The sequence below is a fragment of the Medicago sativa genome, chromosome 2 (assembly GCF_051527215.1).
Source record: "Medicago sativa cultivar Bolivia chromosome 2, Bolivia_mono, whole genome shotgun sequence".
Taxonomy (NCBI): Eukaryota; Viridiplantae; Streptophyta; class Magnoliopsida; order Fabales; family Fabaceae; genus Medicago; species Medicago sativa.
The window spans coordinates 30,828,987-30,855,905 of record NC_140750.1 but is presented as its reverse complement, the minus strand read 5'-3'; the positions used below and the strand labels follow the sequence as shown (position 1 = coordinate 30,855,905).

At 34.1% G+C, this 26,919-nt stretch overlaps 2 protein-coding genes and 1 long non-coding RNA gene across 6 annotated transcripts; 1 reads left to right on the top strand and 2 right to left on the bottom strand.

Moving 5' to 3' along the window:
* Window positions 1-768: 768 nt before the first annotated feature.
* LOC146946187 (UDP-Glycosyltransferase superfamily protein) lies at window positions 769-11,826 on the bottom strand. 4 transcript variants are annotated; one of them, XR_015026651.1, is made up of 16 exons: window positions 11,730-11,826; window positions 11,063-11,134; window positions 8,559-8,652; window positions 8,324-8,466; window positions 7,782-7,852; window positions 7,037-7,118; window positions 6,844-6,945; window positions 6,593-6,648; window positions 6,163-6,197; window positions 5,416-5,599; window positions 5,116-5,325; window positions 4,782-4,841; window positions 4,626-4,665; window positions 4,101-4,253; window positions 1,570-1,791; window positions 769-1,086 (listed from the first exon to the last, which is right to left on the bottom strand). XR_015026651.1 is itself a non-coding variant. In XM_085744344.1 (15 exons), exons 1-15 carry the CDS (start codon window positions 11,796-11,798, stop codon window positions 1,033-1,035), a joined length of 1,494 nt encoding a protein of 497 aa, XP_085600470.1. In that variant the 5' UTR covers window positions 11,799-11,826; the 3' UTR covers window positions 769-1,032. The 4 variants fall into 4 exon arrangements, 2 of the variants coding, with proteins under 2 accessions (XP_085600470.1, XP_085600472.1); XR_015026650.1 differs by having other exon boundaries at window positions 4,101-4,220; XM_085744344.1 differs by lacking the exon at window positions 4,101-4,253.
* A 1,418-nt stretch (window positions 11,827-13,244) lies between these two features.
* On the bottom strand, window positions 13,245-13,912 carry LOC146946186 (basic blue protein-like). The gene is made up of 2 exons (XM_085744343.1): window positions 13,674-13,912; window positions 13,245-13,504 (listed from the first exon to the last, which is right to left on the bottom strand). The coding sequence occupies exons 1-2, from the start codon at window positions 13,843-13,845 to the stop codon at window positions 13,305-13,307; spliced, it is 372 nt and encodes a 123-aa protein (XP_085600469.1). The 5' UTR covers window positions 13,846-13,912; the 3' UTR covers window positions 13,245-13,304.
* An 8,305-nt stretch (window positions 13,913-22,217) lies between these two features.
* On the top strand, window positions 22,218-24,553 carry LOC146946185 (uncharacterized). Its single transcript, XR_015026649.1, has 3 exons — window positions 22,218-22,372; window positions 23,340-23,425; window positions 24,251-24,553. It is a non-coding gene; the product is annotated as an uncharacterized LOC146946185 (long non-coding RNA).
* The last annotated feature ends 2,366 nt before the right edge of the window (window positions 24,554-26,919 follow it).

Sequence of the window (26,919 nt, the reverse complement as noted above, 5' to 3'; positions counted from 1 at the left end):
CACTAAAACTTTGCTAAACTTATTAAAACTAACACCCTAAACAATCAACATTGCATGTAATTAGGATTAAGATGACTTACTTGTTATTTTGTTGATGCAAATTGGAAGATTTTCGTGAATTGAAGTTGTGGTGATTTTGGTAGAAAATGAAGCATGCAATTGTTCAAAACCAGTAACCAGAATATGAAGTTTTTGGGTTGATTTATTCCCAGATCGAAGCGGTAGTTAACTACCGTTGGCCTCAGCGCAGTTAACTGCTGCCGGTTTGGCCAACGGTAGTTAACTACCGTTGGGGGCATTTTAGGATTTTCCATGTGTTATTAGGAAGATTATGAAGTCAGAACATCAATTTTCAAAGTTCTAAACTCTCTCTCTTAGGACCCATTTTCTTTGTGAACACGGTTTATTTTTCTATTTCTTAAAATTTATATTAGTTTACTTGTTAACAAGGAGAAAACGTGTTTTTTAAGTGAACAATTGTCTAACATTTCGAAAAACAATAAAAATGACAAAATAACTATTGTCATTATTTTTTTAAAAATGCATCATTGCTTATTAGCATTTTATATTCTCTTTATCACAATGACTTAAAAATCTTTCATCTTATTAAGAATTAGGAACTTAAAATAAATGTATATTCCAAAAATTATAAACAAAAATGTTTTCACAAAATAATCAGAGCGATGCTTTCTTTTAATTTGACTAAAATTACACATCTATAGCTCAAGATAACCTTACCTAACAGAAGATAACACAAGTGTCAAATGAAACATCAAACCAACTTTTCTTCAACTTTTTTTCAATCAAAAACCATAGTTTTTTCCTACTCATTAATCTCTAAATCTTTCTTAATAGTTATTTTACCTATTCCTAGTCTATCAATTTTACAATAAATAAGTGAAACCAAGTATAAATTTAACTCCTTAATGTGCGCACGCACACTAAGTTAACCAACGTTTAATACATTTACAATGAATTTGACTTAAAGATGAAGAAAAGCAGGAGTGAACTTTCTCATCCCCATGAATTATCTCAACTTAAACCCAGCTCTTCTTTGAGGTACTTAATTGCTTCTGATACGCCATCCTGCAAGTTGAAGGATAGTGTGTAAGTGACGATGTATTATAGCTTACAACATTTATGGTTAGAGTTTTCAGATTTTAATCAGATCATACTTCAGAGAAAAGGCATTAAGTAAATTATTCACTATGAATGATTAAATTAATGGAATAAAATAAAGCAAGAGTTTCGTAAGTACTACTCAGTTGGTAGCTGCAAAGACGTAGATATGCAGGAGTTTTGAGTTCGACTAGGCCAGTTGACCAGAAAAACAAGAAAAAGAAACCAAGAATGTGTAGAGTAGAAAAGGAAGCAGCTATATTAAACATTTCATCATTCATATAGTGATTTAATTATAAATAGTGGTGCATACAAAACTCAAATTAAAAGAGTGCATTGATAAAAGTTAATGACTATACACCAACCATTTAGAAATGAACTAAGAAATATAATCATCTAATTATAATTATTAACATCTAAATAAAATCATCTAATTTAGGAATATATTACCTCAAGAAATATTCTTTCAGCAATTTCTGCAGCCCGAGCTCTTACTGTTGATGATAATGTATCATGTATTGCACGTGATAGTACATGTGCAGCTTCCTGGATACTTCTGTCATCGTTTTTTTCAGGAAGCAAATGGTTTCTGCTGAGTGGTTCAGGTGAAACGCCGAGCCAATGCATTCTTTCAGCCCAATAAAACTGATCTAGCACAAAAGGGCACACTACCTGCAAGTTTGCTAAGCCATGTCAAGTGAATCTTGAATTGAATGATCAATAGCTTTAAGAGAATTTTATTTGGAAAAGTAGATGCAGTCTAACAACCCTCTGCAGGGAACAACATATATGGTCTAAACCAATGCTTAAACTTTGACATGGTGTAAGAGTAATTTTATTACAAGAATCCTGGCAAATAAGAAACATTCTTTAAGTCCTAATCTTTCACTAAAAAAATATCAGAACCACACCGATAGGAACCTGCCAATAATGTTTCAATTTTCCTATAAACACAATTGCTTGTTCCTCGAGTAATTGGTCCATTGGTCAATGTCTAAGAGAAAAACAACATTCCCATTCATGGTGTATAAATATCCAGAGATAATTTTTATTTACTCAAGAGATTAACCCTCAACCTCGTCTATTTATAACATCAGGGATAAGAATTAAAATCTATGCCTATCAAAAAATTGAGATAGGAATTAAAACCTATGTCCACCTAATTAATTTACAATCAGAAAAATATGCACATAACGGAAATAAAGAGAAGTATTTCCTCTAACGATCAGAGAAAATATCTCAACATTGCCCCGCTGGCTAGTGCATGTAATATATATCATATGAATCAATCTTGGTACATATATAAGATATCATCGGGCCTCTGGGAGACTTGGTGAAAATATCATGTAATTGATCATTTGAGTTTGTAAAGGATATAACAATATGACTGAAAAGAATTTTCTTGTGGATAAAGTGGCAGTCATTCTATATGTGATTAGTCAGCTCATGGAAGACTTTGGATGCGATATGTAAAGTTATCTGGTTATCACAAATAAGACTCATGGACTCGGACTTGTAGAACTTTAACTCATCAAGTTGTTCCAACCAAATAAAGTCACATGCAGTGAGTGTCATATATCGATAATCAGTCTCTATATTGGATCTAGCAACAATTCTTGCTTTTCCAAGAAAAAAATTTCCTCCAACATGATCACAACACAGAGGTTGAATGTTGATCACTAGGATATCCAGCCCAATAAGTGTGACATTTGTTCTCATAAACTAACTCTTTCCAATGGATCTCTTTATGTATCAAGATTCAAACAACAAAGGAATTCAGGAATTGATTCACAACATTAACAACAAAGAATATGTCAGGTATAGTCATAGTAAGGTAGATCAACTTCCCAAGCCCCAACCATGGCAGTCAAAATCGCAACTCTGCACCTGGAAACATGTGATTCTTTGATCTTTCTAGGTCTGGCCGTGTTCATGCATGAGAAGAACAGAAAATTGGCGGGGGAAAGCTTGGATCTCTGCGCAGAGCCGTGGAAACAGTAGAATCGTGCACTTCGGTCAATTCGGTTGTGTTTGAGAAGAGGCATGATTAGTGTCGGGTCTGCACAGACACGAACAAGGGATCTGGGCAGACACGTTTTAAACACATGAAAGGAGTGAAGACTATTTAATTTCACAACATGAAAATGGATTTAAGCCCACTAGTGAAGTTGACAAATGATGCTTTGGAAGAACGTAGGGCTAAATGGAGGGCAACTGGGTGTACCATAATGACGCATGGATGGACTGATAAGAGGAGGAGAACAATTCTGAACTTAATTGGTGAATAGTCAAAAGGAAACGCTATTTTAGAATTTTGTTGATGCATCCAACATATTAAAAAGAGCCGGGAAAATCTTTGAGATGATTGATGCAATTGTTGAAGAGGTTGGAGAAGAAAATTTCGCTCCAGTTATAATAGACACTGCAACAAACTACGAAGCTAACGGTGAGATGTTGATGCAAACGAGGAAAAGATTGTCTTGGACACTTTATGCAGCACATTGCTTATGTTGCTAAAAGACTTAGAGAACACGATACCAGTGCATGGAGAGACAATTCTAAAGGGTAAAAAAATTACAACTTATATTTATTCCATTAACTGTCTCATTTCTATTCTCCCTCGTTTCACACAAAACATAATGATTTGTTGAGACAAGGCACTACTTGCTTTGCCGCATCTTACATTACTTTAAGGAATTAGGTCGCATAGCTGACCTGCAAACCACGACTCTGCAGTCTGCATAGCCACAAACAGAATCGGTCAACTCACACAATTCTACCGTTTCTACATGACAATTCCAACGCTCACACCAATTGGAAGTTATACTGATGCACGAATACAGCCAGGCCTAGAAAGATCAATGAATCATACCGATTCAATGTGCAGATTTGCGATTTTGACTTCCATGGCGACACCAGTACAAAAAACTGAAAAGATGTACAAACAAATAAGCAAAGGAGAAAGAGGCATTGAACAAAACCTAAAGATTTGGATCGGACAGATTACTCGGAAAATGACAGGAGGCACTGACGATCTAAACAGAACAAGCAATGTGGTAAAAGGAGTCGCCGACAGTGGCATGTGGACCTCGCTGCCTTGTCTATTTATAACAATAGGATTGCAATCAAGATCCCTTAATTATATGGAGAAGAATTAGAATCTATATCTACGTGATTAATTTACAATCACAAATGTATACATACAAAAACAGAAATAACAAATAGTATCAAAGGTAAATATCTCAACAGAGTCATTCAAGTGTACTCCCTATAAAAAAAATATTCATTTTTAATCTTTATATTTTACAAAAGTTACTTGCTTTTAGTCTCTAAACACGACGATGGAGATTAACGCCATGCAATATTTTTAAAGGTGAAGACTAGAACTGAATTAAAAAAAATTATAAGACCAAAACTTAATGGTTGTGATTTTATAGAAATAGAAACTAAAACCATATTTAACAAAGTGTATAAAAAAATTAATTAAAATCATATTTATTACTAACCTGTGGTGTGCCTGCCTGTAATGCAGCAGCAGTAGTTCCACTAATTACAGATGATCATTCCACACAAAAACATCCATTAGCAATCATCTCTCTTGAATACTTCAATTTAATGATAATATCAGAACAACCAATAGATCAGAATACAAATTATCTTACCTGCCTCCATGGTGAATCACAGCAGCACATTTTGGGAAAAGCCAACCATATGGTAAGGAACTGTTTATGTTAGATACAAACATATCATTCTTTGATATAAAAAAAAATGGGGGACTAATTAGCATTTTCTTCAGTATTAGAATAAATCAAAAGAAACTATAATTTCAATGGTTAGTTCCAGTAAACTATACCACGAATCCAAATATAATTGAAACTCAAGTTACAGAAGCCCTGAAAGCAGAATTTTATTTGTGTAAATCACAACTAATCTATTTTAAGGACCCCTTTTCAAGTCAAGCTTTTAAGTTTGTATAAGTAGCTAAAGAAAACTCACCCAAAGAAACATAACAGTCGGCCATTATAAAGAGGGACACAATCTTCACTCCAATTATTTTGCTCAGATGTTGCTTTGGAAGCAATTATACGAACCACCGATTCTAAAGGTTCGTATCCACCCGTAAAGAGAATAAATCTATAATTTGTGGTGCTCAGGACTGCCTGAAGAACACAAATAAATGAGTGAGGGTCTTTTAGAAAGCCCATGCTGCAAGTAAAAAAGTAATAAGTCAAGTTGAAGCAAGCTATATCAAGTATGTTGTGTGATAATGTTTAACACAGTTCAAGCAAGCTGTACCTTCCAATAGCACTCAACCCAATAAAAATTGGTTTAGCCTTTACAAAATTTTGCAACTCTAAATGACGTGGACATAGGTTATCTTTATCATATAACGACGTTTCTCTGCATTTCGTACATGTAAACTGCCATTCAATAGGAAGGAACCAAAAACCACAAACCCGCACTCTTGATGGCCAATATGCTGTAAACGGACTCAAATTAGTCAGGCGATAAAATAAATCTAAATATCTTAAATCAAGTATACTGGAGACTTGAAATGTTCGGGTTGCTTGAGAGAAACCCTATCAGCACTTAATTTTATAAAGCTAGACTATTCGCAGTTCAAATTCAACTCAAATACTTAAATCCCTAATATTTAGAGATTGATATATACGAGACTTGGAGAAAATGTGTGCGAATCAATCTCTATTCGATTAGTCTTGTGAAATACCAGGTTAAAGATAATATGTATAGCTACTTGACTGTTGCAAATAGTTTCATAGAGTCAATTTTGCGAAACATATATAACTAGTTACTTAAACCATATATGTTCACAAGTAGAAAAAATTCATGTCTCAGTTATGGCTTTTTACTATTTATGTGACTTTCATTAATGACCTCTACAGATGTATACGTACTTGAATCTATTCAACCTCTATAAAGTGAATCTAAGCTACTTGGAAAGTTGAACATAATTCTATTATATTTACGACAATGGCATATACATTTAGTAAACGAAATTTTATCAATGACAAAAGAACATACCCGGACATTCAACAACTTCTTTACTAAAGCCATACCTGTGGAACAATGCACACAGTCAGTGATAAAAGTAAACTTAATATTGCATATCAGTTCAAAAGACCATGTAAGTTTAGGTGACCGCACAATTATCCAAATGTAAATAAAAAACATTCTACAATTAAGTTGCATCAAAAGGAAAAAAAAATTTATCAGGAGTTTTGATGTGTATCACCAAAACAAAACAAAAATGCTCAGTGGAAATTTAATTAAATACTAATAAAAATCGCCATAAAATACATCATTTCAAAACTCCTGAAAATTCAGATTTAAAGCGGTACACAAATAAGATATGAAACATTCAGATAACAAGGCCAGTAATATCAATATGGAGCTGCTTCTAAAGTTCCGTAACAGAAGTTCATTGAAACTGGATCCTGAATCTGTGACTTACATCAGAAGAGGAGTTTGTGGCCTATCATACCAAGTAGGAATGCCTGTAACTGGATCCTGAAATCAACACAATAACATTAAAAAAAATAAAAAAATGCCCGTCTGAGTTCAATAGAGTAAGGGTGCCCCACTCTTTTTCAAAGGATACATGCCTACTGAATGGTGGCCCGGACATTGTTTGAAGCACAAACAAGTTACCATAAATTAATTTTACTCAATGAACTAAAAATAAAGAAAGAAAAAATAACTAACAGTAAAGGGACATGGACTCAGATGTAAGTCTTCATCTCTCCATGATCCCCAATTTTCTGTGAAAAGGGGCCACATCCAATGCATAACATCCTTCCAGCAAACCTGCATGGAAACAAGATGGTTGGAAAAAAAATTGATGTAGCCAAAGAAATATCAAACAAAAAGCATTATAACATAGAAACTAAAGAAATACCTTACCAGAAGGAGCTTCAATAAGATATTTATAGAGAAGGGGAAGTTCTCTTTGGAATTGTCTTTCAAATGTTGCAGGTGCACTAAACAGTAAATAAATGATTACAAGATCAAAATGTGTTCTTAAAGGTAAAAATTGAAGGTTCAAAAACTAAATTCAATTATCAGCTGGATGTGAAATCAAACATTCAAACATCTGAGGTAAAATTTGAAGGTTGAATCAGCTAACATGCCAACTAGTGCAAGCAATTTATAAACAAACAACCCATTTTACATGAATATTGTGATTCAGTTTTTTACCTACAAATTAGAACTACTCCCTCCGGTCACTATTATAAGCAAATATTCTCCTCTCAGGTTCATTGAATAGTTGATGTATCTGGTTTATAGTCCAAATGCATCAGTTATTCAATAAACCTGAAAATGGAATATTTGCTTATAATATTGACCGGAGGGTACATATTTAGTGCTTAATATAACACTCTAGTTAACAGTTCATGAGTGAAACTAATAAATTATTCAAGACAACTTTTCCAACCAATAGCTATGGTGTGCGTTTTGTAACTTTCAAAGGTTACATGGCACATTTTTAAGGAAAACTCAAATATCTGAGTTACAAATGTTAGGAGAAACTGGTGAGAGTCAATGCTCTTGTGAAAGTGTCGCTTCTCGCCACAAAACAAGTATAGTCGTATCCAAATCCAACTATAGTTGATAATAAGAAAGGAAATAAACTTCTTAAGTACCTGTATGGAACAACATAAGGTGCAGCTACAACGCAGCGGATAGAAAAACATTCAGCAAGACTCCATCCTTCCTAAACAATCATGAATATATCCTCAATCACCAGATAATTTAACCACATAGTGGAATTAAGGATCATATATGCATGTAAATGTGTATATAAGCAAGTTTACTACATACATGCATAGCAGTTCAGAAATTCATTAATTCATAAGAATATCCCACTTAATGTTATTTCATGGAAATATTATTGTACTTTTCTATCAGAAACATCTACTACAAAATCTGCACCACCATGTTTGTAATTAAGATATGACCGACGACTATACTTTCCCTAGTATTAGGCATCTCATTGTCTCCTTAAACACAACCGAAGTTTCACATAAATTATTTTTCAACTTTCCATGCAGCTGTTATAAAATTTCCAAAAATCAATTGCCACTAACAATAACAAGTTTTAACTTCAATCAAAACCCTGTCAATCACAAATGATCTAAAAAACTTGTCAAAAAAACCAATCTCAAGTATAGTTGTCAATTTGTACCAGAGCAAAAAAGTTTATCACAATAAGATCACCATCCAAGCTCGGACCATCTCCAAATATCTTTTCAATTAGAGAATAGCATTCTCGTCTATGATCTCTGGTAATTTTCTTTTTCTGCAATAAAAAGGATGACTCTGCTTCCTCTGATATAACAAAACACCCATTAGAACTATAGATTCTCCTCTTATTATAGTTCTCCGCATTTTATGACAAGAACCAAGTACACAGCTCAAACCTTTAATATCATTATTCTGATCAGCAGAAAGAACCGGAGGTGATGAAACTGCGCAAAATTCAACATGTTTTTCACCCAACTGAGGGCTTAAGTTCTGCAAGGAAATATTTTGTTCGCGTATCAAACTATTAGGTATTAGTAGTAAGAAAAGCAAATACAAGGAAGTAGAACTGCATAATTTTAATACAGTAGTCGATTTGTCTTATGACTAGTAACAATTAAATGTCATTTCTTTGTATCACATGAAAAGTTATGGATAACGTTTTGTAGTGTGGTAAAACAACAGCTACTGCAGCGCTATAGCGTTTTAGGGTAGCTAAATTTGAAAGGGTTAATAGGCTTTTACCCCCCCTGCCATATAGGTGAAATGTGGTTTACCCCCTGTAAAAAAAAGTTTGGAAATCCTCCCTTGCAATTTAAAGATTCTTTGGTTTTGGACCCTCAGTGCATATGCAGACATTTATGGGTTAATAGGCTTTTACCTCCCTGCCATATAGAAAAAATTTGGTTTACCCCCTGCCACATCAGCGAAAATGCACAAGGGGGGATCTCCAAAATTTTTATTTACAGGGGGTAAACCATATTTCGCCTGTATGGCAGGGGGGTAAAAGCCTATTAACCCAATTTGAAAGTGTCTCTATTGTTCTGCGATATACAATTTGTAGTCTAAAATGTTGTCAAAAGTGGCGCTGTATCACTGTTGTGTGACAGACTTCGAAAAAAACCACTATTTTCTGTCATCCACTATCGACAACACACACTTATTGGCAGAAAATATAAGCAAATCATCATGGCAGCAAAGTATGAGGAGAAAAGTGATTGAGATTAAGTAATCACAACTAACCACAAGAATGCATTATATTTTTCAAGTATAATGACAATCAAAAGTGTCATCAAGCAAGCCATGAAGGAGTAAAGCATCTAAAAAAATGCTACCAATCTATGCTCCACTATATAATGATCAAAAGTGGAAAGATAAGTAAATGTTTATCCGAGATCACCTTTGGGAGTACCACAAAATCCCCAATTTTGAAGAGTAACATAAAATCCCCAACAATAATTTCATGACACAAATATATTAATCACAGCCTCAATCGCATAATCAATCAACTAATTTAATACAGTTGGAGTCATATAAGCAAACCCCTAATCAAAACCCCAAATCAAAAAACCCTAAAAATGAAAAAAAGAAGATTCATACTGTTTTTCTTATGTAATATCTGTTGGAGGCCAACCTGGGAGAATGAGATAGCAGAGGCCTGAAATGCGGTGTTGGACGGAGAAGGGAGGTGATTGTGTGATATGGAGGTGAGAGAGAAAAGAGAGACTAGGATTGCATCACGCGAGAAAGACTAGAAAACATCAATAGAGACTAGAAAACTAATGGATTGCTTATCAATAGAAACTAGATATCTAATATACTTCCACTATTTATCATCTTTCTGTGAAAAATAGCTACACAAGTAAACAGGTAAATAGGAATAGATTTGTTGTTTGGCAGTTTCCTTTAGCAATAGAAATAGATTTGTTGTTTGGCAGTTTCCTTTAGCAAAACTATGCTTCTCACCCTTTTCTTTTATCAGAAACATTTTGGTCTCCATTTTTAGACTCTCTCATTTGTACTGTAATAGGGTGCAGGCCCATTCCTGCCAATTTTAATGCATTTCTTAGCCTTTATCAAAAGTAAACAGGTAAATAACTAGCTGAGATCTCTTTAGGGGATAATAGGTTGCAAATAGATTCAGATGGGACACAATAAACACTTAAACAGTAGCATTCTAAACATTGTACTTATTTTCTTTGTGTAAGTTCTACAACCCTTGGACCTGTAGTAATGATTAAAAACTTCATACCAGACTACTGGTATGGAAAAGTTTTGGCAAAACATTATCATCACTAGGTTAATTACTTCCAATCAAGAATATATTCTTCTGCTTACTTATTTTTATGATATTAACTTGTCAATACGCCTTTGTAGATAGCCGAGGTAGATGACTGTAATACCGATCCCATATTCATGTTGGAAGAAAGAAATGAACTAGAGTTTTCTACATTCATAGTTGCCATGTGAACCAACTTTCACAGTTTGTCAAGTAGATTGACAGAGCCATAATCGAACATCCTAGTATTCTTCAAGAGATATCTATCAAGTTCTGACTCAACGGATCTAACAGACACTAAAGATGCTACTGTTGAATTCCTCACTAAAGATGAAATACCAACTTCGATATCGGAATTTGAAAATCAACTCTAATGTTTCTTTTTTTATCAACATCAGAATTATCCGCATGATCAATAGTTTCAAAACAATAGTCTCTTAGATGGTTATACAAAAATTTAACTTGAGTATTTTCATGCAAAATATGATTCTTTAATAACCAAAAAAATGCAGGATTGTCAAAAGACACGTCAAACTTAACCCAACTATCACAACAAAGACTAAACGAATTCTTAGAAATTAATAGAGACTAGAAAACTGATGCTCTAATTAACGTAACGCAAACCTCGTGTGCTGAATGAGTTATTAGAATCACGTCGTATTGTCTTTGATCACAAGCAAAAGCTGCTGCAATGGCCTGCAATCAACAAAACTTTTCCAAATCAAAATTTTCAAGCCAAACCAATCTTAAACCACATAAATGTACAGGCGTATAGTTTGAAGCACATGAACTGTTATTTTTACACTGACATTCAATGAGAGTTCATTCTTTTGTCACACCAACAACATCAACAACCAAGCTTTATTCCACCAAGTGAGGTCAGCTACATGGATCAAATGACGTCATAATAATGTTCTATCAGATATCATATCTCTATCCAACACATTAATCACTAAGTGGGGTCAGCTACAGCCTACATGGGTCAAGTACATAAAGTTGTCATTTTTTATCCTAGCCTGTCTAATTTTACCACTCATCCAACGCAACATTCTCTGCTACGCTTCTCTTATAGCTTTGCCACACACACCATCTCGCTTTAATTGTATTATATGAGTCTATGACAAAGTAACTAACTAGTCTTATTATATGTCGGTGTAAAACTAATTTACACTCACACCATTTAACTCTATAACATAACTGTTTCTGTACTCAAAACATTTCATTGAGTAAAAATACAATAAAAAATTGAAGCACAGAAATTTGAATAGTAAGAAGCAGTTAGATTACATACAGCAAGAGGGTAGACGTCGCCTTTAGTTCCAAAAGCCATGAATACTGCCTTCGCTTTCTTTCTCTCCATTTGCTTCTTAATTCCAATCCTTTGTTTTGGAAAAACAATTTTAGCAAAAATTTGTGTTAATTTCTTATTTTGAGTGTCCGAGTCATTTCTAAATATTCCTAATTAAAAAATTATTAGTGTTTTTTCTAAGGAAATAGTTAAATACGACTTTGATCCATATAAATATATTAACTTTTTGATTTAGTTTTGGTAAATTTTTTGTTAAACTTTTAATCCTTCAAAAGTTTCATCGCTCTTTTTATGTCTTTACATTTTAGTTGATTCATGTTTAACTTTCACGTTTTTTAATGAATTGTTTTTAGAAATGGATAAAATATTATGACGATCTTTCTTTAAAAAAATTAGAATTTTTTTAATAAAACATAAATTAAATATAATTTTTTTATTTATTTGTGTTTATAAATTCATATTTATTTCACGGAAATTTTAGTTGCAGAATAATTAACGTAAGAAAATAACATATGACGTTATATTGCAAATTTTGTGTCGTATTCAAATTTTGAAGATGTAGTTGTTTCTCCTTTATTTAGAGTTACTTATGCCTATTTGATTGCATCAAAGATCTCATTCTTTGCATGAAGATTACTTATTAATCACCTTCCAACTAAAACAAATTTAATTCAGAGTGGGGCATATTGTACCATCCCCTTTGTGTGTGGGATGTGATGCGAGTGAAACATCCAAACATCTATTGTTTTTTGAGTGAGTATGCAAAAATCCTCTTAAATTTTAACTTTCGTCAAAAAAAATTTCGACTTTGAAAAAACTTCAAAAACCTTTTGAAATTGTCAAACATAAGTCAATTACCCCTTTCTGTTTGTTTTGGTCGTTAACCCTTATGATGTGGCAGTTAACTGTACACATGACACCTCCACGTGAGTTGAACGTTATGTCACATCACTGTGGGTAATTGACTATTTTTTTATTGTGTTGCTGCTAAATTACAGTCCGATATACTATATTGGTTAGGAATTCGTTGTGCATGGATAAGGGATAACTTTAGTCATGTGGCACAATTTATAGGTTTTGTGTCTCACCGAAAGCAAATAAAATAAGGTCTTCATTCAATTTTGTTAGTTAGCGTTTGGTCAATCTAGAAGCATCGTAATCATGTAATTTTCAGTAAACAAGAACGTCATTCAAGATCACATGCTGACTTGGTTAAGTAATTGGTGTCGTCATGGATTAAGTATAACATTAAAGACTTTTCATGATAACTATCAGTGGAGCATTCAACCACTCAAATATTTTAAAGTCGTTTTTATCAGCTATTTGATTATCATTTTAATTTTTGGTTTGGTTGCCCTATTTTTGTGTCTTTTTTGTAACAATTGAATTTTGTATCTCTTCAATCTCGGCACTATGTGTGTTGTGACTACGTTGTTTAATATATTATCCATTTATCTTTTAAAAAAAACATTATATTGCAATGAAAATAGATAACTATTAAGAATATAAACTATTTTAAACTTTATTTAAGATAATTAATTATTATACATTAAGAGTTTAATTAGCATTGACTGCAATTTTCTGTCCAAGGTTGCAGTGACCAGGAAAACCACATAAGAAGTAGTTCCCTCCCTTAGCAAGTGTAATTCTATCTGCTCCAGAGGTATAAACTTTAGATCCTTTTGGAGCCACACATGAATCATAGCCAGACTTGTTCACTACCACCACGTTGTGACTTGTAGGGGAGTAATTGAATACTGCATGTAGAAAAAACAATAAAAATTAAAACATGGCTTAGAAATCCCAAGGATGAACCTTCACTATTTTTACTAAATTTATTTTTTTCTTCCAAAAAGTTAAGGATGTAATAAACAAATGATAATTGTATGTTAAATAAAAAAAGCTTCATAAAATTATGATCCTTACCGAGTGTGTCACCAGCCTTGAAAGTTTTTCCTGCAGGCCAATTTTGAACACCAAAGGACCAACCTTTCCCATCACCAACAATGTATTCGGCTGCAAAACTAGAATGAAATACCAACATACATGATAGTGACATTAGAATAATACTTATGCTACTGACTCTTCCCTGATCCATGATAAACGTTTAGTGATTGAGATAACTAGCACTGGTTAATTAATTTTGGCTGCTCACAATAGAGAACTTAGAGATGGTTTTATAGACAAGGGTACTGTTTAAATTTAATATATTATATTATATTATGACATTTTTGTTTTTTGTTTTAAATATATATATTTTTTGTACGATGTATTTATTTTTTTAATATATTATATTATGACTTTTTTTTTTCTTTTGACTGTTATATGACTGGTTATGTAATTTGACCGATAATTATTTGATTCTTAAGTCTTTGTTTTGAAGAAGATTTGACTCTTAACTTCAATATTGACTCATAATAAATGAGTCTTGTTAAGTGCACATGTATTAAGAAAAAATGTACTCTCTCCGATTCTTTCTATAAGAAATAAATGTATTAACAAAAGTTGATGTATTTTAACTATATTATGGATCAAAGGGAGTATAATTGAAAAAGAAAGAAAAATAGTTTTGCGTGTCTTATCAAGTATTGGTGCATTCGTCATAATCATAAATGCAAATTAAAATATACGGAATTGAGAATGATAAAAGTATTATTAGTTAGAGTTATAATTAAAAAAAATATTAATATTGCATTGAAAAGTGACTTATGTCAATTATTTTAGAACATTTTTTTTTTGCCAATGACTCATTTATTTTGAGACCGAGGAAGTATTATATTATAATGCTTGCTGATGACAACTCATCTTACGTTATTTTTAGCATGTTTTCAGTCAATTTATGTAGGTTTTGCAAGCAGAATAGAGGAGTATTACATCAATTGATTATGATTTTGGGACATTTGTAATGTTTTCTATATTTGAGTACGAAATTATATTCTTCCCGAAACATAGCAACTTTAGGATGTTTTGTTGTAAATTCACGAAGAAATCATGCATATCGGCAAAGCAAGACACATGAAGATTTGTGATGTAACAGGCCAGGTGGGTCCCGGCTAGGCACTGTACCCCCCGACACTGTTACTCACAAGCTTAATCACTACCCCCCCTATAGTAGTGTTTTTGCCTCCCGTGGGAATCGAACATAGTACCTGGGGTTAAGTACTACTTCAATGCATTCTCACTACCAATTGAGCATTGTAACAGCCCAGGTGGGTCCCGGCTAGGCACTGTACCCCCCGGCACTGTTACTCACAAGCTTAATCACTACCCCCCTATAGTAGTGTTTTTGCCTTCCGTGGGAATCGAACATAGTACCTGGGGTTAAGTACTACTTCCATGCATTCCCACTACCAATTGAGCTAGTAGCTCAATTGGTAGTGGGAATGCATTGAAGTAGTACTTAACCCCAGGTACTATGTTCGATTCCCACGGAAGACAAAATCCCAGGTGGGTCCCGGCTAGGCACTGTACCCCCCGGCACTGTTACTCACAAGCTTAATCACTACCCCCCTATAGTAGTGTTTTTGCCATCCGTGGGAATCGAACATAGTACCTGGGGTTAAGTACTACTTCCATGCATTCCCACTACCAATTGAGCTACTAGCTCAATTGGTAGTGGGAATGCATGGAAGTAGTACTTAACCCCAGGTACTATGTTCGATTCCCACGGAAGGCAAAAATACTACTATAGGGGGGTAGTGATTAAGCTTGTGAGTAACAGTGCCGAGGGGTATAGTGCCTAGCCGGGACCCACCTGGGTTGCTACAACTAGCTCAATTGGTAGTGGGAATGCATTGAAGTAGTACTTAACCCCAGGTATTATGTTCGATTCCCACGGAAGGCAAAAACACTACTATAGGGGGGTAGTGATTAAGCTTGTGAATAACAGTGCCGGGGGGTACAGTGCCTAGCCGGGACCCACCTGGGCTGTTACATGTGAAGTCCTTGGGAAGATGTAGAATGAAGATTCAAGAGTCTTTAGAAGACATTACAGAGGGAGAAATTTTGTTCTCAAGTTCCAAGACATCTTACATAGAAGCAAACACCTAAAAGGGCAAAGAAACAAACGTTTTCAGCACCGGATGGCACTCACATGCGCCCATCACACAAAGTCGGGCGGCAGATGCCCAAAAACTTACACTAGGGTGTCTGGCACATGAAAGTAGGCAACTAGGCCTGAAGTACCACTCACATGCACTGACGCATGGTCCTAGGCGCCTGGCGCCTAATCCTTGCGGCCGAAGGCACTGTTTTGTGACTTTTTTGTGCAAAAAGCCCACAATTTTAGCCAAAATTCAGGTGAAAATTCTCCTTATAAATACCACATTCCTCATTCACAATTTCTCATTCAGAACGAAGCAATTCAAGAGGAAGGCAAGCACTAAGAGCTTCAAGGGAGAAGTCTCTCTCATCACTCAAGGTTTGACATGTTCTGTGGCAAATGTCAGTGGTGTAATGTCAAAGGACATATTTTATCCCAGTGTCGCACCTTCAGACAGCAACATCTTGGTATCCCTCCACCTCCTCGTGATTCGCCCCAGGTCAACACTGCAACTGCTGGTCCCCCAAAAACTGTTTTTTTTAGTTGGTGAAGAAACTGATTTTTTGGTTGATAGTGGAGCAACACATCACATCACAAATGACCTTGCAACTATGGCAATACGTCATCCCTACACGGGTCCTGACTCGCTATTTATAGGCAACGGTTGAGGTTTAAACATCTCTCACTCTGGAACACTTTTAATTAATGATGTATCCTTGTCTAATGTTATGTGTGTTCCCTCCATGAAATAACAAATTATTTCTGTCTCCCAACTTACCAAACATACAAACTTTGCTGTTCTTTTTCTGCCACATTCTTTTTATGTTAAGGACTTACAGACTGGCTAAACAACTCATAAAGGCTCATGTGTCGATGGACTTTTGAAGGGATTTTAAGAGGGTTTTTCAAAAATTTTAATCCTCTTTGCGGAAGAAATCCCATTGAAACGGATCTTGATTAAATCATTAATCACAAATCAAACACATACTTAAACAATTTAAGGATTCATGTGTTTACCTCTTGAAGAGCAGAACCTTTGTAGTAGAATTGTTTGTGATCACGAGCAAAGCAAAGCAGCGATGCCTCTAGTTAGTCCACACGAACAGTGCTCCTCCAAAACTCGGTGCTAGCCAAGGAATCAGAAGTGCATAGAAAAGGGATTGCTCCAAAAACCTGTAACCAAAAACTTCAGCACTAGAGTTCTATTTATAGAATTTCTAGTGTGCTATGCAAGTCAGAAGTCACTATTGGGCTTTAGTAAGCCCAACAACGAGTTTAGTAACTTTGCTAACTAATTAGCGTTATTTATTAAATGCACCTCTTATATAAGTCATACTTATATATTTCTCTTTTGACTGTTCTTTGTGTGTGACCCTATAGGTTCTAGTCACGTTGGAAATAATATTAAATCAAATATTTAATACTATAAACAATGAGCGGTATCTAGCAACACATCATTGCTACCCAAGTGACAAGAATGTCAAGTGATCTGACGAAACCTTTCCATGATAATACTCATGTGTACAATTACTCCTTTGTCTCGATATCTTTATTGATCCCAAGGCATAGATATTGTCACCCTTGTATAGATCAATATTTATATTCCTTGATTACGAAATATACTGAATAACGAATAAGTCCAATATCTTATATTGACTTAGTTCGGCATGGCCATGCGGTTTTACAGTCATATTTCATCAAGAGGCCTAAAGATATATCTCCTGTTTATGAGGAGGGACAAATCCCATCTAGGACACTCATGTCCCTCAGCATGATTCATCAAGTACCCATTAACCAACGTTATGGTTATCCTTTTACAGGCAACGTTAAAATGGCAACAAAGCACTTGAGTCTACATCTAGGGATCATAGTGGTTTCAGGTCTAAGAGTGATATACACTATTATCATTGTGAGAATATCTTATGACAATTTCATAACTTACTATGTAGTATTCTCACGGCGGGTCAATCCAATATAAATATTACTCCTAATATTTATATCTATATGAAGACTTGATAACTCTTTATCCATGATCTGTGAGATGTGATCATCAGTCTACCCACATAATAGTCTCTATGCTTTAATGATATCCCACTTCTCAATAAAGCTTGACTACGGATACTTTTAGAATAGTTTCCTTATGTTTAACGGGGTCTCACAATTAAGTTATACTTAATGTTCCATTAAACGGACTAACTATCCTAGGGACTTTATTATTTCGAAACAAAACAAAATCAATAAAGAAATGCCTTATTATTATATATTCATAATATATACTTATATCAATATCATGATACAAAGCCAAACCCAAGCAACATAGATTGGCTATTAGGGCTTTACTCCAACAATCTCCCACTAGCACTAAAAGCCAATCAAATATTAACTCAATATATATTGGTCAAGTGTTAGCATCAAACACACTATTGGCAAGATACTCTACGAGAAGATAAGGAACTCTTTCTTATGTTGGTAGGTTATACTTCTTTCAATTTACACTTTCGATTTTCTATCGAAAAGAAATTGAAGTGTCAAAGTATATATTTGGATTATTGGTGAGATCAAGTTTTTATTGCTCGCAAGATTTAAACCAATTTTACCTCAGACGAGATCAATGGAATCCGCAACGCAAGAAACACATGTTTTCACTCAGTTATGAGCTAAACAATCCAAATCATATATATTTGACATCTGTAATAGAAACAACAACTATCTGAAGCTTGTACTTTTACAAATTTCATAGTTGATATCCTAGCATAACATTTATTCCAAATTACGATCTGGATATACTGTACACCGATATGAAAGTCAATACCATTGTAACTCATTTACAATGTTTCTTTCATCCGTGTTCAAGAAACAATCAAATGTCCTTTAAGACATCCAAGGATATTCTTGAAGGTATTATAGAGTCGAACACTATAATCAATTTTGGTACATATTAGAAATAATTTTCTAACCATGTCTTACATGTGTAGATGAATTGTTTTGGTGACTAGTATGTCATCTACATACTCAACCAAACTAATATAAATGCTCTCACTAATTTACTTGTGTGCACAAGATTTCTTTATTAATCAAAGTTTTCATAAAACTTCATTAATAAAATAAATAATTCAACTTCGAGAAGATTTTTACAATAATGGCAATTGGGATTGTTAGATTTAAGCATTACGATGATGTAATGGTTTCGTCATGATTTGCATCATGAGTTGCATGAAACCATATACAAGCAATCACATCTTAAGGGTATTCATAATACCATCCATGTCAGTTTTCTAAAAGAAAACTCACATTCCAATATCCATAAATGGTTTGTGTACATAGATTCTTTATAAGATCCCATGACATATAGCCACTTCTCAAAGTTCAAGTCATTTAGATCTTGTGCTACTCAAACTGATGATTTAACAACAACCCTTTGTTGAATCAACTCGTGTTCCATTCTTAGAGAGATGTGTATTTTGTGTTACTTGACTTAATTCAAGTTCTACATCACTCCCATTGGCTTCAGTAGGGACATACTCATTAAAAAGGAATACTCCAATTATAACGACAAACAAATTTCGTCAAAGAAGATGTAGAAATAATATCCTTTAGTTTCCTAAGGATTGTTACACAATTATACATTAAATTTAAAGTTTAGTTTATCTAATAAACCATACAACCTCAAATTATCATAAAGTCAAAACTAGGTACTCTTACCTCCATATCTAATATGGTGTCTTTATGATTACTTAATTGGAACTTTATTGTGGGTGAAGAATAACTGTAATTTAATTAATTTCAAGAGTCATTGAGTTATAATCAAACTATTTTAGATTGAGTCATGTCAAACATGAAACGATGTAAACAATCATTATACTCATTAATCAAGCATTTACCATCACGACTTACTCATATAGTCTTTATACTTTTCAAACTTATTCCTTTTACTTCATTGTTAAAATCTTTGAACAATTTCAAAGTTTTCTTGAATCGTGTCAAATACACTTTGCTTCTCTACTAAATGATTTAGTAATGTTAGATGAAGTAATAGAAACAATATCTAGCAAATATGTTTAGTTCTCCATATACATCTCATATGTATATAAACTCAAATAAATTAAGTGCCCTTTCATCTTTGTTGGTGACTGATATACTAATCTATTTTGAAAGGTGGACTCACATCCTTCAAAATGATATAAAATCAAATGAGTCCAATAGTCCATATCCATGGATTTTGGAAATGTGAATCTCTATTGTTTGTACTATACAGTGTTGTCAATGATATATAAAAGGTTCTAATCTCATTTGATCCTTTTCTCATAAGTTATAAACCAGCTTATCAAGATCATGAAACTCAAATCCATTACTTGATTATCATACTTATATAGAAAACATAATTTTTCATAATAGGACAATGTTTGTCTATTATTCAACTACACAATCATTCTCTTGTCAATACAAGATTTATGATTTTAATGCTTCTATTTTATATGGAATTTAATAACAGTTATCTGGTTCCATATCAAGTTAAATTTAAGTCCAAGCATTAGCTCCTATGTCAATGAAACAATTTGTTTCATTCTAGACGTAAGTGGACTTTACTTATAGTTAATGTCCCGCTTCTTTAAAACTCACTATATTTAAACAAATATGAGATTAATCATCAAGTATCATATACTTATGATGCAGAAGTAGAAATTTAACTTTCTATAACTATATGGGCAGATAAGAAGTCTTACTTCTATTTTGACTCTTTCAAAACATTAACAGTTTTTCTCATTCTTAAGAACAATTCTTAATTTTGTACCAATTCAGAAACTCCTTTCTGAAGATTTTGTTCTTCATAAGAACATTTAACAGTATAATAAAATATATATGCTGAAGAAATTCTAAATACAGAAAATAAAATTAAAAATGTATCATGATATAAAAACATAATTAATTAGGTCTTTAACTAAATATGCTCCCACTATTTTACTCAAAACAAATGACCTTCAACATTTGAATCGGAAAATCTCATTGGAAGATTTTCTAGTGGGTTGAAATCCATATTTCACCTTGCTTTAAGTCAACGGGGGCTGTACTCAAAACTCAGTTATTTAGGTAGGAACTCCTTCCAATTGTATCTCATACAACTTTCAAATCATTTGAGTGAATAACTCCTTACTCTAATCTATCATATAGATGTTCCCAAACATTGCTTCTAAATTTATTCTAATCTTATTAAAATTAATTTAGTTAAGTTAAACCCAAAAGAATAACACTTGGTTAAATTGGATTACCGCACCGCAACTTACTAGTATAGAATATGCGCTTCACGGAGGCAAAACCCACATATTCGATATTAGTCTTGAAGGGTGTTAAACTTTTGGAAAGCATTAAACTTAATATTTCATTTGAAGTAAATATATATTTTAATCTTATTAAAAATAATCTAACTGAGTTAGATCCAAAAATAACAATCGGTAAATAGAATTACCGCACCACAACTTACTAGTATAGAAAGTGCACTTCGCAGAGGCGAAACCTACACATTTCGATATTAGTCTTGAAGTGTGTTATACTTTTGAAAACAATTTACTTCATATTCTATTTGAAGGATTTTTATTTAGTTTAATCTCATTGACATGTGTATCTCATACACGCGTCTTTAAAGATGCATGACATTCATGCTCATAGAACGCAAGTATATAAAACATTTAAAACATACATGCTAACATACATCTAAAACATGTTAAACATACATCTCATACATGCGCTAACTAAACATACATTTTGTAAGACCCATAATTTAGCTGCGACTAAATTTAGGGGTTTGTATTTTGTTTTGATGTTTTCTTTGTTAATAAATGACATTTTGTCGAAAAATTATTTTGATTCCAAAACTATTATTTTGAATGGAAACTTGAAGAGCAAGTTAGTTATGTGAGATCTAGGAATGACTCACATATATTGTTTTTCTATTCTGGGTGATTAAGTATGATTTTCATGATGTTTGTTAAGAATGATTATGTTTTTTTGTGACTTGAGTTAAGGGGAATGCATGAGTATGTGTTTTCTTAATCTTGTTGAGCATTTTTGCGAGTTTGGGGATTCGGGTAGAATCAAATATGAATTCGCCTGCAAATGAAATATTAATGGACCTTGAGAGTCATTATATTCATCCAGGGAATTTACTATTCGTTTTGGGAATTTAGCAACATCATATCTGCTGGTTGAGAAAAATTCCGAAAAGAAAATATTAGAGAATGAATAGTATTTTTTGAGTAAGGAGACAATTCTAAGATGTTTGAGACTGGTTAGAAGTTCATCAGAGTTAGGATATAACTTTGTCAGTTACGTGTACCTTGAACCGCGAGAACCGGGTCCGGTTTATTTCCAAAACCAAAACTCTATAAATAGAGGTTCATGCCACTTTTTATCAAAAAAATCAAGACTTTCTCTCTCTTCTCTCTCTCATTTCCGCAACTTTTATTTCCTCCACCGTTTCGGGGCGGTAACTTCTTCGTTCCTTGTCCGAATCGCGCAAACGAGATATCAAAACGAAGCCCTTGACGATTCCTATCTTCTCGCGCGTGATTCACGGTCAATAGATGAGGTATTCCTCCCTGTTTTCCTCTTTTAAATCTCGGTTTTGAGCATTTGTGGGTGTAAGGTGTCGAGTTTCGATTTTCTTGCGTGATGTTATGTATTAATGTTGTTGGGTAAGTTCGTATGAGTATAGATCTGAAAGAAAATTTACGATCCGTTCATTTTAAAATTTTAGTGTTCTTGGAAAAGTGTTGAAATGTAAATTTTATTTGATATATATGCTTTAGACGAGAAAACAAGTTGATTCAACCGATTAGTTTTTGAAAGATGTTGTCTGGACGAAAGGGCTGAACCGTGCAAGGGTATTTTCGTCATTTTAAAACTGTTAAATTGTGAAAATGAGTTTAGAAGTGGATTCGCGTGGTCGAGACGGTCGAAATGGACCTATGGTTTGCAACGTTCCGACGACGAATGAATTTATTATGATTTTCTGAAAATAATGTGTCTGAGCTGACGCTGGAAGTGACTGCTGACACTATCAGAGTTCGAATATTTTTATGTTTGAACTGTTGAGTGGTGAAAATATTTTGTCTGTGAATTTGTGTTAGGTTGACTGAGCCAGAGGCTCTGGTATGCGATGTAAACACAAAGGAGACTCTGTCGAAAATTCGTCAAATTCATTTTATCTTATTTTTTAGTGGTTTTGAAAAGATGTTTCAAAACGGATAAGTATTTTGGAGATATTTCAAAAGTGTCTCTACTGTGATATTTGTCTTGAGAACAAAATGATTTGTATAAATTGAGTATTTGAAATAAAAGTTTCTTATGGAAAAGAGTTTCCTAGACTCACTTTTGGCAAGTTTATGGTCATTGAGTGTTTTGAAGGATTTCGAGACAAAAGTTATTTTGGAAAATATTTTATTGAACTTTTTGGAAATATTAAATTTATCGTATTTCGGAGCGTGTTGAAATTTCACCTAGAATGGGTAGAAAGCTTTAGAGCCGATATTTACCAAAATTATTGTATCTGTTAGGATACTTAGCTCGAGGGTTTATAGACGTTCCTGTTGTAGATGCTTACGAGTGTAGAGCAATACGTTGTAAGGAATGCTTTGCTCAGGTAAGGGGCACTTTCTTGAAACTCCATAGTTACTTAAATGCCTGGATGGTTTACGTGCTATTGTGTGTATTGTGAATATAATATGTTAAGTGAATGTGTTTGCCCAATGTGGGATTTGTTTGCAATCAATGTGATTATGATATGTTGATGTGCTTTGCTTTCATATGATTTGTGAATAAATATATGAAATGTCTGTTGATATGTTAAAAGTTGTAATCCTCATGGTTTAGCATGTGTGACATTTTCTAGCCTTTGTGGTATACATGCCTTCGTGGTGTAGCCTTTGTGGCGTTATTCAGCCTGTATGGCTTGATCTATTCAGGAGTCATTTGAATAAAACATCTCTATGGTGGCCTTTGTGGTGATATTCAAAGTCTAGAGTCATTTGAATGAAACACCTCTATGGTGGCCTTTGTGGTGATAACACCTTAGTGGTGGCCTTTGTGGTGATATTCAAAGTCCAGAGTCATTTGAATGTAACATCTCTATGGTGGCCTTTGTGGTGATAACACCTTAGTGGTGGCCTTTGTGGTGATATTCAATCCTAGAGTCATTTGAATGTAACACTCCTGTGGTGGCCTATGTGGCGATATTCAATTCCGGAATCAGTTTCATGTGACGACCCCTGATAGGTGTCACACTCATATTGAGTCTGCATTTGCTAGGCTAATTGTGCATCATTATATTTTAATTGAGGAATGTTTATGTTGATGCTATTTACCATGCTAGTATGTTATGCCTTCAGTATTTTTGTAATTATGTTGTTTTTAGATCGTGACCCTTTACATTAATTCGTGGATCGGGCTTTGCCCCATATCCAAATAGGGAGTGTGCTTTGCGGGAATAGCAAAGGCTTTGGAGGTGTAGCAGTTTCGCAGTCAGGCTTGATGCCATTGGAAGGATCTTGTACCCTGTCATCCCAGTTCAGAGTTAAGGATCAACTTAGATGTTTTACTTGTGGTGTCTTATGTTTATGTATTTTTACTTCTTTTGTTTTGGCACCGCTGTAAATGATACTACCATGAGAAATGACTACTCGAATACTATTTTATGCTTTCGTAGTGCATGATTTGATATTAAAAGCTCATTGTCTAATATTGTTTTGTAAAATGTGACATTTGATTCAAATTGTCTTGTTGGTAATGCTTTCCAAATATTTTACTTACTCTGTTTTTAAATTAAAGACGATCCTGAATCCTTTAGTACATGGCATTGAGTTGTTTTAAAAAGAAAAAAATGCACTCATGTTTTGAAAATCGGGCTGTTACATTGTGGTATCAGAGCATGGTTGTAGATTTACTTCAAGGGCTGTAAGTCGGGTATCCTCAGCTGATCAAGAGTCGGGTTTAGTACACATAAGTGCTTGGTGTCCTTTTGTGCTTTGTGTTTTGCTTTGGGCCAAGTATGATATGCTTATGTAGTTGTTTATTCCTTGATGGAGAGAAATTTGTTTTAGCATCTTAGTAGGAGTAGTAGCTAGAACCTGAAGCATTAGTCGATTGTGGTCGACGATTGTTTCCGATCCCTTTTAGGTGCAATGGTCCAGAGGGGACAGGTTTGCAATAAGTTTTTACTTAGAAGAGTTCAGAGTAGTACCAAGGTTTAAGAGCTACCTTGATTGACAGCCACGAGTGTTATGTTGAGATCGGTGAATGCTCGATTGTTGGAGAGTCTCATAGAAAGGGAAAAACTTGAGAAACTTTGAAGAAGGCATTGGATGTATTCTTTGGTGAATTTCAGGATGAAACAAACCATAGTTGGTAAATGATGAGGTGATGTGACCACTATGGTGGTGTATTAAGCAAAGTTGTCAGTCGTGACGTATGTGAAGTCTTGGATACGAGCATATGTTCTTGTTCTGGCGCTAAGGGGGAGCTGCACATTGAAGTGAGCCGACCTCATAATTTGGATTTGGAGACTTAGAAATTTCTATTGTTGGTCTCGTGACCAGAATGGTTAGAAACCAAGTGTTTTTGCTGATGGGTGTTGATCTCTGCACAGTTTAAGAGAATAGTAGGTACAAATGTTTGAAAATGAACTTTGAGGCATTGTGCAGTTGTGCAAGCATGACTTTAGAGAGACTGTTATGTAAACTTGGAGAGTTGATCTTAGGATGGTGAACTAAGAGATACCTTGGACTTAAGATGTAGTGATTCATCTTGGATTATGTGGAAGTGAATTGAATGTTAAGGGAACTGGAATAAGATTTATTCCACGACTAAGCATGAATAATGTGTTTCATATATCAGATTGCATGGGAGATGAATTATTTTGGATAAAAAGAATTTTGTGATCTTAGGATAAGTCTTGACGACTCAAGTGAAATCAAAAAATTATAAGATTATTATGCTACGACAATAATTTTTAAAGAAAGGAGATGTTTGGATCATGTACGTTTAAGGAATAACCCAACATAACTTTGAATCGGTTATGGTTTTGGATTTTGACCAGTGAGTCAAAAAGTATGAAGTTGAGGAATCTGCAAAGAGGGTAGTGCCTACAAAGTAGTTACTCGACAGGTTAGTGTTCGGCATGGACAAAAGAGTAAAGGCAGTCTAAGAATTGAGGAAATGTTGGAATCAAAAGGAAATTTAAGTGACTATAGTGATGGACTCTGCCAAGGTTTGGGATGCGTTATGAGTGTTAGATGGAAGATATGATCACTTGCAAGATTGAGAATTTGTGAAGGAATTGTTACACATGATTTGGAACTTGCCACTATGGTATTGAATTTTGGACTTAAGGGCATTGTTTCATCGATGTTAACAATGTATATTTATTGTGTGTAGCTGACTGAAAAAGTAAGTACTTTTCAGTGGAAGAGCTCAAGTCTGGTAAGGAATGATTGCAGGAAATCCATGAGGATGTTGAAGTTGTACTTACGAGTTTCAGAAAGGTAGGACGAAAGAGTTCTAAGTGGAGTTATGAGGATTTCGTCTATGTTGATATGGTTAGTGAAGTATACCAAGGCGTGATATCAACACGTTGAAAAATCAATGATTTGAGATGTTGACAACATTGATAGTTGAACAATGATGAGAATGGAAATGTTTTAAGATATATTTTGTATATAGGATTTCATGAGGACCCTAAAGTTGAAATGTATTAAGATTCAGATTGATTATTGAGAAGAGACTATGAGTTTATGGGAGGAAAGACTTGTTTGTGACATCGCATGGTTATTGAAGGAAAGTATAAAGAGTTCACATGAGGATAAATATTGATCCAATGAAGGACACAATTTTTGTTAAGGTGTGTTGCTACAAGTAAGGTGTTGATCTGGAGATTTAAGATGTTAAGGCATGATGTGAGTATCTGGAAATTCTATGTAAATATTGTTAAGCATTGAGTAGGACGTTGGTTGTAACATTTTGATCCATTGAAGGCGGTGTTTGTTTAAACTTGTCAACAAGTTGTGAATTTTTAATAGGATTCCTATGTGAGGAGTTTCAGATCAGTAAAGTAGTGTGACTGGAGTAAGTCAAAAAGGTATG

Bases quoted from the DNA above. Each gene is read 5' to 3' on its own strand.
- LOC146946187 (XM_085744344.1), bottom strand. From the start codon at position 11,798: ATGGAGAGAAAGAAAGCGAAGGCAGTATTCATGGCTTTTGGAACTAAA. The intron at 6,946-7,036 runs GTATTTCTTTAG...GTTTCCATGCAG, and splicing joins TTGAAGCTCCTTCTGGTAAG to GTTTGCTGGAAGGATGTTAT. The intron at 4,842-5,115 runs GTGAGTTTTCTT...TAACATAAACAG, and splicing joins CGACTGTTATGTTTCTTTGG to TTCCTTACCATATGGTTGGC.
- LOC146946186 (XM_085744343.1), bottom strand. From the start codon at position 13,845: ATGGATCAGGGAAGAGTCAGTAGCATAAGTATTATTCTAATGTCACTA. The intron at 13,505-13,673 runs GTAAGGATCATA...TTCTACATGCAG, and splicing joins CAAGGCTGGTGACACACTCG to TATTCAATTACTCCCCTACA.